Here is a 19532-nt window from a genome sequence, read left to right as displayed (position 1 = left end):
GTTAAACACTATCTTGAAATATGCTTTAGTTCTTAATTCTATAGACATAAAAGAACAAGTCTTTCTTCCATGATTAATTCATCCAATTAACACACATATTGGGTGTATACAGTGTCAGGCACTGTGTTAAGCATCAGTTATACTAAGGAAAACCAACTCAGTCCTTGGATCAATGGAATTTATTATCTAGAGGTATGGGTGCATACTAAACTAATGCAAATGCATAAATATGTAGTTGCACAATGTAATTATTGTTAAGAAAGAGAAGTCCTAGGGATCTATGCAAGAGAAAAAGAAAGAGGGATTATTTAAATTGAAGGGCACTTGGAGGAGACATTTGAGCAGAGACTTGAGGATGAGTCAGAGTTGGCAAGGTAAAGGGAAGAGAGAAGAGTATTCCGAAAACATAGATGAGCTGATGTGAAGGCCACAGACCAGGAAACTGCTTGTGATATTTAGGGAGAAGACAGAAGCGAAGAAGAAAGGCTACTGGAAGATGAGATCAGATAAAGCAAGACAGAGAGTGTGCAGAATGCCCCCACTGAATTAGAGGCTTGAATTCAGACAGGGCTCTGTTTTCATTTAAAACAACATCTTTTCATCATTCCTAATCATTTGCATTTATGTAAAAATGTTTTGTTGGTGCACATTCATTATACAGAATAGTGGATTTCATTGTGGCATATTTGTACATAAATTTGAACAAATTTACACATAAGTTTATATTAATCTTGTCATTTCCATTTTTTTTTTTAATTTGTTGGAGATTTGATGGCAATTGCATTGAATCTATGGCTCAATTATGAAGATACATCATCTCAACAACACTGAATCTTCTAATCTATGAATACTAGACACCTCTCCATTTTTTTAGATTTTCCTTAATTTCTCTTAGAATGTTTTATAGTTTTCTGGGTATAATTCTTACATATCCTTAGAAAATGTATTCCTGAAAATTATACGCTTTTGACTCTATTATTAAACTGTTGAGTGTTTGTTTTCCAGTTGTTAGTCACAAATATATACAGAAAGTTTGTTTTTATATAGTAACATTGTTTCCTGCAACATATGAAAACTTTTTGTTAGATTTAATTTTATTACATGGTTGGGATTTTCTACAAAGACTACCATGCCCCATGAGAGACATTTTTATTTCCTTTCAAATCTGTGTGCTGATTTATTTCTTTCACTGCTTGTTGCTAAGGTAAGAATCTCTTCTGCCATGCTGTTTTTGACCTTGGGAGAAAAGCAGTCAAGATTTCATCATGAAGTATTCATTAGTAGTCGGTTCTCTGCTGAGTCCCTTTCTTGAGTTGGGGAGGCTTCCTTTCATTCATTTTCATTTAATATTAATCATGAATGGATAATGATTTTGTCATATACTTTTCTGCATCAACTGAGATGATCATGTGATTTTTCTTTATTTTGTTTATGTACATTTTTCTCAAATGTGAAAACAAGTTTATTTGTCATAAATAGATAGCTTTGATATATAGTACTGAATTCAACCTGTTAATATTTTTATTGAGGATTTTTGAATCTAAGTTCATAAAAGATATTGGTCTCATAATTTTCTTTTCTTATACTCTTTCTGCTTTTGGTATCAAGCTTATGTTAGTTTCATTAAATGGATTTTTAAAAATTATTTTCTGCTCTATTTTATGGAAGAATTTATTAGTACCCCTTCTTTGTAGGATACATTCAACAGTGAGGCCATCTGGTCTGGAATTTCATATGTGTTTGCCTTCAAAGTGTTTTTGAAGAGGAAACTTTCCATCTTATCTAAGGTGCTAAATTATTGGCATAACGTTGTTCATAACATTATCTTATATATTCTCTTATTATCTAAGGGACACATAAGGAAATTCCCACATTCATTCCTGATATTGGTAACTTCAGTTTTCTCTCATCTCTTTTTCCTGATTAGTCTTATTTGGGATTTATCAATTTTATTAAACTTACAAAACAACCAACTTTTAGTTTTTCTAATTTTTTATGTTATTGCACATATTTACTTTCATTCTTCAAAATCACATTTAGTTAAGCTTGTTCTTTTTTTGTTGTCTTTTTCTTTTCTTAAGAGGGAGACTAAAAATCTTGAACTTAAACAAAAAGATACCTTTTGATTCTAATATAGATATTTAAAGCTATAAATTTACTTTAAAGTACTATTGTGGCTATATTCCACAAGTTTTGGTTTGCTGGGTTTTCATTATTCAGTTAAAAATATTTTAAGAATTTCTTTTGTACTTTTTCCTTTGACTCATGGATTATTTAGAATTGTTCTATTTAAATATCACTAGATTTTCTAGATTATTTTTATTGTTTTCTAATTTAATTGTTATGAAAGAACACACTGTTAGATTTTACTCTCTTGAAACTTATTGAAATTTAACTCCATGACTCAACAAATGGTCTTTCTTAGTAAATATTTTTTGCACAGTTGAAAAAAAATGTGCATTTTGCAATTTTTTGGTGAAGTGTTCTATAACTGTCAACTATGTCAAGTTAGTTGATGGTATTGTTTAGATCTTCTATAGCCTTAATGGGTTTTGGTTTACTTGTTATGACAGTTTCTAAGAGAATGAGGTTAAAATTTGATTGCTTTGTATTTTTCTATTTAGAAAAAAACTCCCATTAGATTTGTCAGATTTTACCACACAAAGTTTCATCATATATATATCATATATATATCATATATATATATTGTCTTTCTGGTAAAAATTATTCCTTTTATCATTATGCAATGTCCTTTGTTTTCTCTTGTAATGCTTCTGTATGGTATAAAATCTACTTTATAAACTTTTCTTATGCTTCCAATTTGCATGATATATTTTTCACTTTGTGCTTAATCTGTGCCTTTATACTTAAAAAGCTTCTACATAGCATATTTTTCTTGTTTTATAATTGTTAATGATAGAAGGTCTAGTCTCATACCTGTTTCTCCATCATGGTGTGCAGAGAAATTCCCACAATTTCTTTTCATGAGTATCATTAATATGCACCACCTTCCTTTTCCATTTGTGGTGCCCCAAAGGCAGGAACTGATGTTCTGTTAAAATACTTTTTGCAAGATGTAGCCAATCACGTCAAGCTTTTGGAAGTTCATAAATCACTTTTAAAAAAAATAAATGGAAGCACGGATTTCCAAGTTAAATATGAATTAAATTACTTGAAGATCTATTTACATACAGATTCTGACTTAGGAGATCTGAGATGAGGCCAGAGATCCCACTTCATACCTAAGTGATGCTGGTCTATGTGCCCCATTTTGAGTAGCAATGATTTATGGTACTTACTAACTTGCAGAGTACTTCACATCTTCTGTGTAAGTGGTTACAAACCTGAATGCCTGATGGCATGTGACAGGTATGTGAAAGTGTGAAGTCAACAGGAGTAAAGGAGAGGGTGGTGGAAACAGGGGCAATCTAGGCAGTGCAACCACCTCAAGATGTTCAAATTTGAAAATTTAAAACACTGTGCTACCAAAACACAAGCTTAAATTCAGATCATTTCCAATTACTTATGACCACTGGTTAGTATGTTTATTCATATGTTAATTTAAAAAGCAGAATCCTCACATCCAAAACGACAATGATTCACATGTGATCAGCCTTTAAATTCAGTCTCCAAGGAGAAATACATCCATATAGCCCTGCCCAGTTCACATTATTCCCCACTTAATCCACATAAATATCTTTTAAAACCTTGACATAGGTATTACTAAAACCCATCATGCTAAGTGAAATAATCCAGACTCAGAAAGTCAAGGGTCAAATATTTTCTCTCATAAGTGGAAGTTACCAATGGTGTTCTTCATAGAACTAGAAAAAGCAGTCATGAAATTCATTTGGGCAAATAATAGGTCCATAATAGCCAAAGCAATTCTCACCAAGAAAAGTGAAGAGGCATCACAATTTCAGACCTTAAGTTATATTACAGAACTACAGTAACAAAAATGCATGGTGTTGGTACCAAAACAGACATGAAGACCAATGGTACAGAATAGGAAACACAGAGACAAATCCACATAAATACAGTCATCTCATACTAGACAAAGGTGTCATAAACATACATTGAAGAAAAGATAGCCTCTTCAACCAATGGTTCTGGGAAAACTGGAAATTCATATGTAGCATAACAAAATTAAACCACTCTCACCCTGCACAAAACTCAACTCAAAGTGGATTAAGGACCTACACATTAGACTAGAGACCCTACCCCTACTAGAAGAAAAAGCAGGCCCAAATCTCCATCATTAGACTTAGGAACCAAATTCCTCAATGAAACTCTGAAAGTGTAAGAAGTAAAATCAAGAATCAATAATTGGGATAGATTCAAACTAAAAAGCTTCTTTGCAGCAAAGGAAACAATCAAGAACAAGAACAGAGAGCCTATAGAATGGAAGAAAAATATTTGCCACCTGTACCTCAAATAGAACATTAATCTCCAGGATATATAAAGAACTCATAGTACTTCACACCAAAAAAACAAATAATACAGTCAATTAAGGGGCAAAGGAACTGAGCAGACACTTCACAGAAAAAGTAATACAATCAGTCAACAAATATAAGAAAAAATGTTCAACATCTACAGCAGTTAGAGAGATGCGAATTAAGACTACACTAAGGTGTCATCTCACTCCTATCAGAATGGCAATTATCAAGAATACAAGTAACAATAAATGTTGGCAAGGATGTATGGAAGAAGGTTCACTCATACATTCCTGATGGGACTGTAAATTAGTGCAACCACTAATTTAAGCAAATTATATGCCATGCATGCATGGTTATGTAAAAATAAACTGCTATTATGTATAAATATAATGCAGTAATAAAAATATTAAAAGGAAAATCTATACACATTTCTTCTTATCATAAGACTTCCATGAAAAAGCAAAAATCATCAATGTGTATTTAAGTTTTCTCTGTGTCTCTTCAAGTCTTGAGAGCTTCTTTCTCTTAAGTGCTGAATAATATTTTATCATTGAATGCACCATGGTTATTTGTCCGTTTATCTGTTGAAGAACATCTTAGTTGTTTCCATGTTTGGAAAATTATGAATCAAGTTACAGTATAGATCCACATGCATTTTTTCCTGTTGTTATATGTTTTCAAATAATTTAGGTGAATTCCAAGGAATGTGATCGCTCTATTATTCAGGAAGAGTTTATTTAGTTTTGTAAGAAACTGCCCAACTGTCTCCCACGGGGTCTAGATCATAAGCAATGAATAAGCATTACTGTTGCTTCACATCCTCCCCAGCATTTGGTATTGTCGGTGCTTTGAGTTGTGACCATTCTATTAAGTGTGTTGTGGTATTCCATTATTGTTTAAGTTTGCAGTTCTCCAATGGCATATAATGCTGAGCATATTTTCATATGCTTGCTTGCCATTTGAATATCTTCTTTGGTGAGGTATCTGTCTAGATCTTTGCCTCATGTTTAAATGGGTTGTTTTACTTATCGTTGAGTTTTAAGAGTTTTTTTTTTTTTTTTTTTTTTTTTTTGTATATTTGGGGTAGTGTTCATTCATTTTATATGTATTTTCCACAGACTTTCTCCAAGTCTGTGACTGGTCTTCTTATTCCCTTAAGCATCTTTCACAAAACTTTGAAATTTTCATGAAGTCCAACTTTATCAAAGCTTTCTTTTATATGTCACGCTTCTGCTGCTGTGTTAAAGAAGTCATTACCAAACCCAAGGCCATCTAGATTTACAGCTCATCACAAGATGTCTGCAAATAATGTTACATTTAAAATCGAAAGTTTACAGCAAGTTCAGTGCAAAAAGATTGTATCTTTACATCAAGATGAATGGAAGGAAATTTACCTTGAATTCAGTCTTCTTATTTTCCCCTCTAAAGTCATATGGATTTGTGGGCACGAGAAAAAACTGTTTACAGATTGCCTATCTCCCCTTATCTGAGCATAAGGATTTACCTGTAAGAAGCATTTGATTATTTTAACTTACAAATCTGATGTTTTCAAACTCAATGAGCAAATGAACAAATGTCCTACATTGCCGTTAACATCAATCTCCCTGAGTTGCCCATATGGAAACAAAGTATCAGAAAGGTCAAGTGACTCATGTCATCTAACCAGTTGGTCCCAGTACCCACTCACTACTCTTACCATCTTCAGTTCCACATCTCTTAGTCACACTACCTCTCCTCAGCCCAGGACTCCCGACCCCAAGGACTACCCCAGTACCCTGGACTACCAAGGTCCTTATCAGCAACAGCAATAAGAAATAGTATCTAATATTTCTATGACTTTTTACTATGCCAGGTTATTTTCTGAGCCCTAATTCTGTGAGATAGATATTAGTCTTCCTCCTATATATAGATAAGGAAAGACAAGTTAAGTGATTTTTATAAGATCACACAGCTAGTAAGAGGGAAAGAGAGGATTTGGATCCAGGCAGTCAAGTTCCAGGTCTATGCTCATGACAAATGCAGTGTTTTGTCTCTGAGTCATGCGACAATGCTGCTGCTTTCCAACATCCTCTGGATAAATGTGATCCCTCTGAAGGGAGAGTGCGACTCATAAAGGATTTTTAGCCACAGTGTTTTCTAAATGCAGCCATTGATGAAAGAAGGTGCCAGAACTTGGCATGGTGATACATACCTTTAATCCCAGGACCTCAGGAGACAGAGGCAGGAAAATTGCAAGTTCAAGACTGGCCCAGGCAACTTAATGAGACCCTGTCTCAAAATTAAAAATAAAAGGGGCTGGGGATATAGCTCATTGGTAGAGTGCCCCTGAGTTCAAACCTTAACACACAAAAAGAAAAGGAAGAAAAAAAGAAAAGAGGTAAGTCGCCTGTGGTGTCTAATAACCTGCAAACACCAACTTTTTCAAATGACTGTGGTCTTCATGGTAACAGGTGAATATCTATCAGTAATTGTCATGAAGATGAAAGTAAATTTCAAAGAGTTTTTGAGTGAGTCAAAAGTGAGATATGCTCTCTCCTCCTTGAGTGAGCCTCATACTCATTCCAAATGAAAAGGTAAAATTTGCTTAAAGTAATTGTTAAGTACATCCTTGTTCTTCAGGAGATTTCATTCTCTCTTGGATTCAAGGATTTTCTGTGCCTTCTAAGGAATTTATAAATTCAAAATACCAGGGCAGTCATTATGAACTATGAATATAGATAAGTTATAACATAATTATCACTGAATGATTATATATTAGTTTGAAAGTTTAAAGGTTAAAGATTCCTTGGATTAATAAGAAAGATGTTGACAAAGAAAGAACAATTATCTGTCATTCTTCCTTCCAGATACCAACTGAAATGACCAAGAAATGTTTGACCTACAGGGAATCATGTATCATGAACGAGAAAAAAATGCTACCCATTATTAGACACTTTGAGAGATTTCTGGAGTAAATTGCATTTAAGATTCTGAAGAAAAAAATCATTAGAAAAACATAAACTAGAGAAAATATAAAATCTTAGAAAACATTTATTTTTCCTGAAAGGTATATCCGCTATAGTGAAGACTCTTTATAGCAAAAATTAAAAAACAAAATCCACAAAATGTGATTGAGGAAAAAAAAGATGCACTAGAAGAGTGAGACTGAGAAAGAACAAGGGAGAAATTTAAATACATAATTAGAATTCATCTAGTCATTAACATTGTTGGGAGGCATATGAAGACTAGAGACAATCTAATCAGAAACACATAAGACAAACTGAGAAACTCCCCTAGAATGAAAAAAAGAACAGGAAGATAAATTGAAAGCTATCAAAGAGAGTGTAAAAGATGTGGAGGACTCTCGTGAAGAGTTAATGTTCCTGGAAACAAGATAAGGGTAAGTGGGATAGAAATGATCTGAAAAATATTTACTAGATGAGAAAATTATTGAACCAAAACACAAGTTTCTTTTTGCATATAAAAAGGGCTCACAGAATTCTAAACATAATTAATGGCACACAGACTTTAACAAATATTGATAGAAATTTTTAAATTACAAAAGAGAAAGCACAAGAGGGGGGGAGAAAGAAGAGGAAGAAGCAAAGGAAGAGGAGAAAGGAAGCAGGATAAGGGAAAAGTAGATGAGGAGGAAGAGGAGAAGGGTGAGGAGGGAAAACTGGAAGCGGAGGAAGAAGGAAAGGAGGAGGAGAAAGAAGGAGGAAAGCAGGGAGGGCAGAAGTGAGACATAAGAAGAAAAAGTCAGGAGCGAGAATGAGGGAGGTAGAGAGAGGGAGGAAAAAGGGAAAGAGGGGAGGGCAGAGGAGAAGAGGAAGAAGGAAGGAATGACAGTGAGGAAGAGAAACAGGAAGAAGAAAAAGAAGGGGGAGAAGGGAGGTAGAGGAGAACAGGAAGGAGAAGAGGAGAGAGAGGAGGAAATGGAGGATGAAAGGCGAGGAATATGACAGGGAAGGGAGGAAGGAGAAAAGAGAGAAGAAGGAAATGGTGAGCCCTTGCCTCTCCACAGTCTTACCCATGGAAAGGAGGCATGGGAGCAAATTCTACAGAATAGTAAGAGGAAAAGTTGTGACACAAGAATATTATACCCAGCTAAGTTTAATTCATGTGTAAAGGCAACAGAAAAAGATTCTCGGATATACTTAGAAATAATATTGCTCTGGTTAGATATATTGCTCAAAAAGTGACTCCAGCTTATCAAAAATAATCAAAATAAATAAATGCACTGAACGTCTAAATCATAGTGTTAAGCATTCAACAAGCACTAAAATCACTGGAAGGTAGAATTCAGTCCAAATAATAACTATAAATATGGGTGGGATAAAACAAGAGTATAAATGTCAAATGTAGGTGCCTTACAGATGCCATAAGTAATTTTCAAAAGAAACTAAAGAACCATGCATTAAACTGAATGTAAAGTTATATCAACAAAAATTATTAAATGAGTGGAAAACAGGAGACAAAAAGTTACACTGGCATCATCTTAAATAAGGAGAGAGGAGTACATGGTTTCACTATTGATTCTGAAAGAGATGTAGAAGTGCATATATTTTTAAGCCCAAAAAAAGTCATTGAAGGCTAAAAGAAAATATTTGACTTCAAGAAGGTTGGGAGAGTCATCCAATAATAACGGTAACAGAATATTAAATTCCATGAAAACAGTTTAAAATGCACAAGTTAAATGATAGATCAAATACATTTATATTATAACTGCCAGTCGTTAAACATTCTCCTTTGTAAGAGAGGATTAATAAAATTGGATCCAAAGCCAAATGCATACTGAATACAAGAGAAATATCTAAAGCATAGTGATTCAAATATGGCAAATGTTTTTCAAGTAAACACATAAAAATAATAATCAAAAGGACTCATATCAGTTTTTCAGTAAAGTAGGATTTGATTTACATAATGTTAATTTGAAAATGACAACCCCATACTGATAAAGAGTAGAATCTTACTGAAGTTGTGAGTTATAAAAGGACATAAAGCAAAATCTGATAGAAGTAAAAGCTGGACTCCAATGCACACAGACAAGTCAATTTCTGGTATGTTAACTATTAAAAGGAATAGAAGTTAAAACAGTACTGAGCAAGGACCAGGTTATGACTCAGTGGTAGAGCCCTTGCCTAACGTGTGAAGCACTGGGTTCAATCCTCAGCACCACATAAAAATAAATAACATAAAGGATGCAAAAGATTCAAAAGAAATGAAAATCATGATGATGGATGAAAGATGAAAAACTAATGAAATCAAAACTGAAAGATTCACTTAAAAATCAGTAAGTGGTTTGATTAGGTGCACCATGTATTGTGTGCTATACTGTGTGCTGAAGATGTCTGTACATCCTGGAACAGAATTCTAAATGCTCTGTGAAATGAGACATGAGGTGATTGCTTCTCAACTGACAAGAAAAATAACAACAACAACAACAACAAAAAAGAAGTTTGGACCCTGACAGCCTACCTTTTAAACTGCACAATTAACTGACTGACTGTAGGGTAATCTCACAGACAGTAGGATCCAGTGGGAGGAACAGAGGAGGAAATCAAATACCCAGGTCTCAAGATGAACACAGGGGAAAAAAATTAAAAAGCATATATGTATATGAACAAAAAGAAAAAGAAAACATAATAAAACAGTGTTTCATCCAACAGTTTCAAACAAGAACTGAAGTGATGGGGGTGAAACAGAAATAAAGGAGCCCAGTTTTATGTGCCATTAAAACGAAATTTGTATCAATCCAGAAGAGACTATTATAAACTAAGAGGTGAATTAGAATGCTCAGAGCAAATATAAGAACAGAATTAAACACCATATTCCTGAACAGCCAGTGGGCCAAAGATGAAATCCAAAGAAATACTTTTTAAAAATATCTTGAGACAAATGAAAATGGAAACACAACGTAACAAAAATTGTGGAATGGAGCAATAATAACAGTTCTAAGACAGAATAGTGCTAACCCGTATCAAGAACAAAGAAAGATTGCTAGTAAAATCCTAACTCTTCAACTCAAAGAATTGGAAAAGAAAAAAAAGAACAAAGTCAGTTCCAATTTATCAGAAAGAAGAAAATAAAGATCAGGACAGAAATAAATGAAATAGAGACTAGGAAGACAATAGAAAAGATCAATGATTCTAAAAATGAACTTTTTCAAAAGATAAAATTAACAATCCTTTATCTATACTATGAAAAAATAAAACTCAAATAGATAAAATAATTGAAAGTGGAGATAATAGATACCACAGAAGTACAAGGGTCATAGGAGATGACTGAGAACAATTATATACCAAGAAAATGGATAACCGAGAATAAATGGTTAAATTCCTAGAAAAATGTGGCCTAGTAAGACTGAAAGATGAAGAAACAGAAAATTGGAATAAACCAATAGAGAGTAAGGAGATTGAATCAGTAATCCAAAAACTACTGTAATCTAAAGAGTATACTATTGGCATAAAAACAGACTTAGAGACAGACCAATGGAAGAAAATAGCTCAGAAATAAACCTATGCAGTTACAATCAATTGTTCTTCTACAGAGTTGCCAAAAACATACAATGGGGCAAATGGTCTTCAGCAAAAGGCATTGGAAAAACTGGATATCCATATGCAAAAGAAAGAAAATATTCTCATCTCACACCATATGTAAAAATTAAATCAAAATGAATATAAGATTTATCCATAGACCTAAAACTATTAACCTTCCAAAGGAAAATATAAAGGATAAGTTTTTTGATGTTGGTCTGGGCAATAAGTTTTGTTGGATATGCCCCAAAGTATAGATAACAAAAGCAAAAATAGACAAAAATTTTTGCATCAAACTAAAAATCTTCCACACAGCAGTCTACAGAGTGAATAAACAACTTTTGTAAAAGGAGAAAATATTCAAAACCATATACCTGATAATGCATTACTATCCATGATACATAACTAACAATTCAATGGCAGAAAAACAAATAACTTGATTAAAATTGGACAAAAGACCTGAATAGACATTTCTCAAAACACATAAACGGCCAACAGGTATACAAAAACGTGTTCAACATTACTAGTCATCAGATAAATACAAATCAAAACCACAATGATCTATCATCTTATACCTATTAGAATGGCTCTTATAAAGAAAACAGGATACAAATGATGTCTAGGATATAGAGAAAGGAACGTGTACACTGTTGGTGAGAATGTAAATGAGTATAGTCTTGCAAAACAGTACATAGATTTCTCATAGAATACACAGAACTACTGTATGTTTTAATTATCCCATTTCTTAGCACACATACAAAATAAACTAAGTCAATATTTTGAAGATTAATATTTGAAGAGATATTTGCACTCCCAGGTTAGGTGAAACATTATTCACAATGGCCAAGATATGGAACCAAAATAAGTTTCTACCAATGAAGGAATGGATAAAGAAAATGTGATATATGTGTAATCACATTAACATATATATGTGGTTATCTATAACATATGAAAGAAGGATGTGTGTGTGTGTGTGTGTGTGTGTGTGTGTGTGTGTGTGTGTAAAATCTTGTCATTTGCAGCAACTCCTGGATGAGCCTAGAGGACATTATGCTAAGTCAAATGAACCAGGCATAGAAAGACATACTGCAAGATCTCACTTACGAGCGGCATCTAAGAATTGAATTCATAGAAAGAGAGAGTAAAACGGTGATTGCTAGCAACTAGGGCAGAAAGTGGAATAGGCACAGACTTTTCTTTAGGTAGGATGAACAAGTTCTGGAGATTTAATGCATGGCATGGTGACTATGACTGTAGCTAATAATACTGTATTTTATACTTGAGATTTGCCAAGACGATAGATCTTAAAGGTTCTTTAATGGTTAATTTGAATTGTCAAATTGATTGGATTAAACAATGCCTAAGATTAAGAGGCCTCTGGGTATGTCAGTGAAGGTGTGTTAGGAATGACTGGCATGTAGAATAGGGAACTGAAGTGAAGACCCCCTAAGTGTGGGCAGTACTGTCCAACAGGTTGGAAGTTTGAATGGAATAAAAGTTGGAAGAATAAGGAAGCAGCAGAAGATGCAAGCTCCATTCTTCTTGAAAGGGTTCTCGATTGCTCCTACTATTGCCTGAGGGTATCAGACCCTTGCCCCTTCACTCTTCCAAAGCAGACTCTGCCAGTGATTCTCCAGGGAGTTTCCAGAAGTTTCATTTCAGTCTTAGACTGGAGTAGCATCATGGATACCTGTTGATCTGAGGCTTCAGCCTCTTGGACTGTACAGCTACTGGTTCCTCCAGCTTTCCAGCCTGCAGACGGCCATTGTGGACTAACCAGCTTCTGGTCGTGTAAGCCAATCTAATAAATCTCCTTTTTACAATCATACTTCCTGTTGATTCTGTTCCTCTAGAGAACCCTGACTCTCCACACACACACACATACACACGCTCAATGGTAAGCAATGATATGTTTCTTAGCTTCTTTGTAGTAATTATTTCATAGTTTCTACATTAGGATAGTCTTTTCAACAAATGGTGTTGGAGGATTTGGGTATCCATAAGCAAACAAAAAACTTCCACCTAAACCTCAGTCTTCAAACAAAAATTAATTCAAAATTGAATGTGTACTGACATGAAAAATGTAACAAACATTTTTAGGTGGTGGGAACAGTAGATCTTCAGGGTCTCAGGTCAAAGACTTGACACCAAAACCATGATTTATAAAGAATAAAGTTCTAAATAGAATCCCATTGAAATTAAAGCCTTTTTTTCCTGTGAAAAACCCTGTTAAGTTGAAAAGGCATGCCACAGAGTGGGAGAAAATACCTTCAAGCCACAAATCTGGAAATGAGCTACTATCAAAAATATATATTAAAAAAACTTTTAAAATTCAACAGTAATCATCAAACAATTCAATCCAAAAATGGAAAAATACAAAAACCTATTTCACTGAAGCAAATGAGCAAGTGAAAAGGTATTCAACATCATTAGTCAGAAAAGCAAATTAAAAACAAAATGAGCTATCACTCCATACCTATCAAAATGGTAAAATGAAAAATAGTGATAACACCAAATGCTGGCAAAGATGCAGAGAAACAGGATAATGACCACATCACTAGCAGAAATGTAAAATAGTAAATCAGTCTGGAAAGCAGCTTTGTAGTTTCTTATAAAACTCATCAATTAGCATACAACCTAGCAATTGTGCTCTTGGGTATTTAGCGCATGTAAGTAAAAACATGTTTGCACAAAAACCTGCACACAAATGCTCATATCAGCTTTATTCATAATTGTCCAAAACTGGAAACAACCAGATGTCTTTCAGTGGGTGAATAGTTTAACAAGCTGTGGTACATGGGATACTACTCATCAATAAAAAGCAATGAACTGTGAATATATACAACGACCAGGATGAATCTCTAAGGAACTATGCTGAGTGAAAAAGCCACAGCTAAAAGGTATAATTCCATTTATATAACATATGTGAAATGACCAGATTCTAGAAATGGAGGAAGATTAGTGGTTGCCAGGGGTTAGGGACCCTGTGGGAAAGGAGGAAATATGAAGGAGGTGTGTTTCCTCAGAGCGCTGGAACTCTTCAGTGTCTTTACTGTGGTAATGGACACACAAATTCACACAGAACCAATTGTGTGTGCATGCACACACACACACACACACACACACACAGATAAGTAAAGCAAAATCTGAATAAGTCAAATGCACAGTGTCAATACCTTGGTTATAATATGATATACAATATATGTAATATCATATATAATGTAATATCAATGATACAGAGTTTTGCAAAATGCTATATTGGGGAAAACTGGGTAAAAGCTCCTAGGAGATCTCTCTGGGTTACTTCTTATGACAGCTTGTGAATATATAATTATCTCAGTAAAAATGTCCATTTAATAAAGATACCAGATAATATCATATTGAATATTGAATCCTAATCAAGGAACCTGAACTCTTTTAAATAGGCAGTTGGGAGTCATAGAAGCCAGGGAGTAAGGATGACTTGATAAAGCTGCCCATCAAATGAACCAGTGTGATGACAGCAAGGCTAGCACTATATCACGTATGATGGATTCAGGGAGATGCTACAAAAGGCAGGAACTCTGAAAACCATAACCAGGGCTCAAGGGAGAGGTGACATTGAAGCCAATGCTGTACCAGTGAGATGCAGAACAGGTCATTTCCTATAGTCATTTGGCAACCACATATCCAATGTACATTCACTTTGTCCAAGTTCTTTTGTAATTAACACAATATTTGGGAATCTGATCATAAAATAAAGGCATTTCAAAGAGTTATTTTGCTATATTGAATTCATTTTTAATGTCATAATTTTAACATTTTGTAAAAATGAAGGGGAAAAAGTAGCCAATTTGAATAATAATTTCATGAATGTAAGCAAAAATATGTGTTCTAATTTAAGATGCTTGAAGATTTGAAAAATATATTTGACTTGTGATTTTAATTAATTTTAACTAAATGTTGGTAAAATTTTTGATTAAATGAGTTTGCAATCAATGTCTGAGGGAATTTAATTGGATAATTTTAATGTTTGATTTATTAGTTTTACAAGCAGTGTTTAAATGTTCAGACCAATATTATTTCCTGATTTTATACATTTATGTAACTGTGCAGGAAATAAAGTACAAGACTCTTCTCATGCACTAAATATTCTGATCATCCGAATGCAGTTCTGGAAGCTGAGTCCTTCTCTACATCCAGATTCTTTCCATGATACAAGGCTATCCTCAATAACATTTTATCCTTTTAAAGCATTTCAGAGCTGATATTCCCAGACTGAGGAGGAATAGACTTACCTTATAGGATTATCCATCCTGGACACTGTGAGAAAGGCAGCAAGATTGGCTGTGTAGGAGGAGCACACGATGAGGGTGAAGAGCCACCAGCTGCCCATCACAATGCGCATGGCCATGGAGTTCACAGAAGATTCCCCACCTGCAGGAGGCAGGCAGAGTGGATTGGCCAGTGCTTCCACGCTGACTCCCATATCCAGGGAGAGGCTCCCCCCTGTGGCCAGGGACACAGACTGGTACTGATGATGCTCTGGGGATCAGGGGAGTGACTGCCAGCTGGGCATTTCCTTTTAGGAAAGGATCCTAAAGCCACCAATCTTGGAAAGGGACAGAGGACCACAAAAGACAGAAAAGTTAGGATTGGCCTCTAGTGATGGGAAGTTTGTCAAAACACCAAGGATAGAATTCTGAACATCAAAATCTTCCAGTTAGAAGATTCTGCCTCACAGTGGAAAGCATTTCCAGGGCTGAGACCTGATGTGAGGTTCCTTTGCAATTTCAAATTCACATAGAGCAGACTTCAGGAATTTTGTAAATATAGAATTACTTCCAACCTGGAGGGTTCCCAGCTTTCTTTCAAACCAGAGAAATGAGATATACCATACCACTGTTATTAATATTCAGCCCTCACTAGAAGATTTTTCTCTAGGATTCTCAGAAATCATTGCATGTAACTTTCAGTAAGAAGCTGCCTCTTTGAGGCCAATTATTTCTCTTTGGTCCCTTAGGTGGTAGCAGAAGAAAGCTTCTCCCTGCCTATTCTCCTTATATAACCTTGCAAAGCTTTTGCCATGGTGCAAACAGGGCCAAGACTTACATTAAGAACTTTGCAATTTGTCGTTTCCAGTTGAAATTGCAAAATCCTATAACTCGCTGCTGGATAGAAGTGCTATCTAGACCTCTCAAAGATCGGAGACTTCGTATCAAGAATGGCTGGAGTACTGCTTAAATGATTGCAACAAAACTGTGATTTTTTTTTTCCATTAAGGCTTCAAACTTAAGCAAGCTTCAGAATTTCATTTGACAGCCTCATGTGCATAGCAATCAATCTAATGTGGGAGAGGGGGGGAAAGTGCAAAGCAGAACTCCAAAGTTAATTTTATCTAAAGTGGAGAATCAGGATTTGAAGTTGAGTTCCTTCTTGTCATTTCATTTAATTTCTATCTGATATTACTTAGAGGAATTGGGTGCAGTGAGGTATTAGCACTGTCCTAGAGATTAAATAAGATTGCATTTAAAATGACTGTTGAAATGCATCTGAACACTTTCCCTATGGATAAGTTCTTCCAGGCCCCTGGGGTTATTCAGACATCAGGAAGCCAAGAAGGTACCTTGCTGGACAAAGGCTCCGTAGACAATCCAGATGGCACTGTGCAGGGTGGCAGAAGCAGAAGGTCTAGGCTGGGTAGCATTCTGAGCCCTCACAGCCTGTATCCGGTTCAACACAAATATCAGCACACCAACCACAGGAATGGCGGCTGCAATGCAGGCCCACACGGCAAAATCAAATGGTGCAAAAAGGGAAAAGATGCTGATTTTCTCCTCAGGCTTCTTAATCAGAATCCCCACTGAGTAGTCCATGTACCGCTTGCTGAAGTCCACAACGCTCTCCCTCTCTGGGGTGATGGTAATGGCGGAGATGGCCAAGTCTGCTCTCTGAAAGGCAAAACAGCTCATCAGAGGGTAATTCTGAGCTCACTGCTGGGTTCCACCCTACATTAAGGTCCATCCTCTGTCCTTGAAGTGGTTCTGTTCAGGGACAGTGGATTTGAGAGCTGACACCCTGGGACTTTGGAGATTGTAAAGAAATTCCAACACCGCATGGTCAATTACCTCCTTCTCCTCACAAATTTCTCTCCTAGACCCAAACATTCCTGAAAAGTTTTTCTGCAGAATAGAGAGTCCAGGAAAGCACCCTTGTTCTTCTATGAGTAGTCATTTCTTCACTTTCTTATTATTCCCCTTAGCAAAATCGATCTCTTTTATTCACTTCTCTCTCCTTTCACTTCCCAGAGACCTCTCTATCTTCTTTTAGCCTTATTTGCATGCTCCCTATACAGTAAGGCCATATGCGCACCCCATTTCCCCATCAAACCTTTCCAAACCCCATTATTCCACACTAATCTCTCTTAAATGGTGAGTTGTACCCTCATATCGAATGTCACTAATTTATCAGTTGCTGACTCTTTTGTATACAAACTCTACACCAGAGGTGTTAAGTACACACATCCATCCCCCACCACCCTTAACTCAAGGCCCACAGACCCAAGGGCTGATCCTTACTAGAGTAAAGTCATGTTATGAAGGGTATCTCTGAGCATGTCATTCTGTGGCTTGAAAATTATCTTCTAAGACGTGCTTTCCAAAACAGGCTTCATATTCAAAATAGACAAGTCTGCATTAAGATTGGACTAGACTACACAAAAAGCTGCCATACATGAATGAATGGCAGGTGACAAGAGGGCCTAGAATCCCACTTTGAGTGCACAAGCCCTAAATGGCACAGTCGTCATAGTTAGCATCCTAATCTTGGCATCAGTAGAAGCAAGTGTGTTTTAGAAAGACCAGTTATGACCACTGATCCAATCTACATGCTCAAATCAAAGAAATGCACATGAGGATTTTTATAAGGTTTAACATATAGGGTAGGGGGCAGATATACTGAGATCCTGAACTGAAATCCACCAACAATCTAGAGGGGGGAAAAACATTGGAGGTAACTATGTCAGAGTACATCTGGTCCTTGCCTCTCTTATACCAAACCCCAAATCCAGCAATTTCTTTTAGGATTAGGAGAGTTTGGAGCACATTTAAGGGTTGAGAAGGAGGTTTAGTGGAACAGGTTTACAATATGGGATGGAGAAAAACTAATTTATGAAGCAAGGTTTAGAGGAGGCATAAGGAAATCGATACATGACATTGGTGGAGCGGTTGATCCTTAACAAGGGAGAGATACTCCCATCCCCAGACAGGAGGGAGCAGATACCTGCAGGAAACAGAAGTAGAATTCCATGTCCAGGAGTCTCAATTTCTTTCCCCAATGTTGGAAAACAATCTTTACTTATTTCCAATTGAGAAGGACAGAAGATTATTAGGAAGTTTGATGAAAAGGTCCTATTCTCTGAAGGACATAAGTAAAGAATCCAAAAGTGGACAAGAAAGGGGATGACCTGAAGTGAAGACCCAGCTGGGTTAGAGATAATCCATACATTAATCTGAACAGATTGTGAAGTCTTCTTTAACTGCATGTAGAAACCTAAATGTCCAAGTCAAGAGGGTAGGTAATAAAGTCAATCTGGGGATTGGATGCAGTAGGAAATCAAGAACAAAGGAAATTATAAGAGAGGGTTTATCAAAAGGGTTTGTGTGATCAATCACGGAGGACACATGAAGCAGGATGGCTGTAATATCAGAAAGGCACATAAATATTGGAGAAGAATATACCTCAAATACTCAGGTCAAGTGAAAAGAACCAGACACAAAGGACCATGTATGATAGGCCTCTGCTGACATGAAATGTTCACAGTCACAACTTTATAGAGAAAGCAAGTAGTCTGAGGGTTGTCTAGGGCTGCGATGGGAATGGCATTAACTATAAAAAGGTATGAAAGTGTGCAATAAGGTAATACAAGTTCTCTAAAGCTAGATCATGGTGGCAGTTACACAACTCAGTACCTTCAGTAAACATCAGTGAATTATACATTCAAAATGTGGAAGTTTTAAAGTATCTAAATTCTGTCACAATAAATATGTTTAAAAAAAAGATCAAGAGAAATTGGAGAGATTTGTAGGCTTAGAAAGCAAAGATCCTCAATAGAGGGAAGGGAGTTGAGAGTGGAGAGAGGGAAGGGGAAGAAGAGGTACTGGGGTATAAGTTAGAATAAGATGTATTCCTTGCTTGTATAAGTATGTCAAAATGTACTCTACTGTCATGTATAACTATAAAGAACCAATAAGAAAAGAAAGCAAAGATCCTGTGTTTGAGAAGTAAAGCCCCCAGTCAGAAGGACAATGAGGGATGGCCATGGGGTTGGAGAGAGCAGGTGGTCTATAAGATGCCAACAAGATACATGGGAGTGGGTGCTGGAATGGAGCCCAGCAAGTTATGGGAGATAAGGAAGTCACAGAACTGGGAGTCCAGGTTTGTTCATTACAATGTCAGAAATTGTCAAGGTTGGTGGCAGCAGTAATATTGAAGAGGGAGAGCTTGAGTCAATTACTCCCATTGTAAATGACTGTGGGGAAATGATCCAGTGGCCATGAGATGAAAGGGATAAGGATTGGGGATGTGTTGCATGGGCTTC

At 35.9% G+C, this 19532-nt stretch overlaps 1 protein-coding gene across 3 annotated transcripts in view; it reads right to left on the bottom strand.

The window, feature by feature from the left end:
* Positions 1 to 19532, bottom strand: part of GRID1 (glutamate ionotropic receptor delta type subunit 1) — a 753528-nt gene that overhangs the window by 95924 nt on the left and 638072 nt on the right. For all 3 annotated transcript variants that reach the window (XM_079138203.1, XM_079138204.1, XM_079138202.1), the window contains 2 exons: positions 16560 to 16884; positions 15232 to 15370 (listed from right to left, as the gene is read on the bottom strand). In XM_079138203.1, coding sequence (XP_078994329.1) covers positions 15232 to 15370; positions 16560 to 16884 — 464 coding nt within the window. The remainder of the gene's footprint in view (positions 1 to 15231; positions 15371 to 16559; positions 16885 to 19532) is intronic.

The sequence above is a fragment of the Sciurus vulgaris genome (assembly GCF_902686455.1).
Source record: "Sciurus vulgaris genome assembly, chromosome: 4".
Lineage (NCBI taxonomy): Eukaryota > Metazoa > Chordata > Mammalia > Rodentia > Sciuridae > Sciurus > Sciurus vulgaris.
The sequence above is the reverse complement of the archived record's forward strand: the minus strand, read 5'-3'. Positions and strand labels throughout refer to the sequence as shown.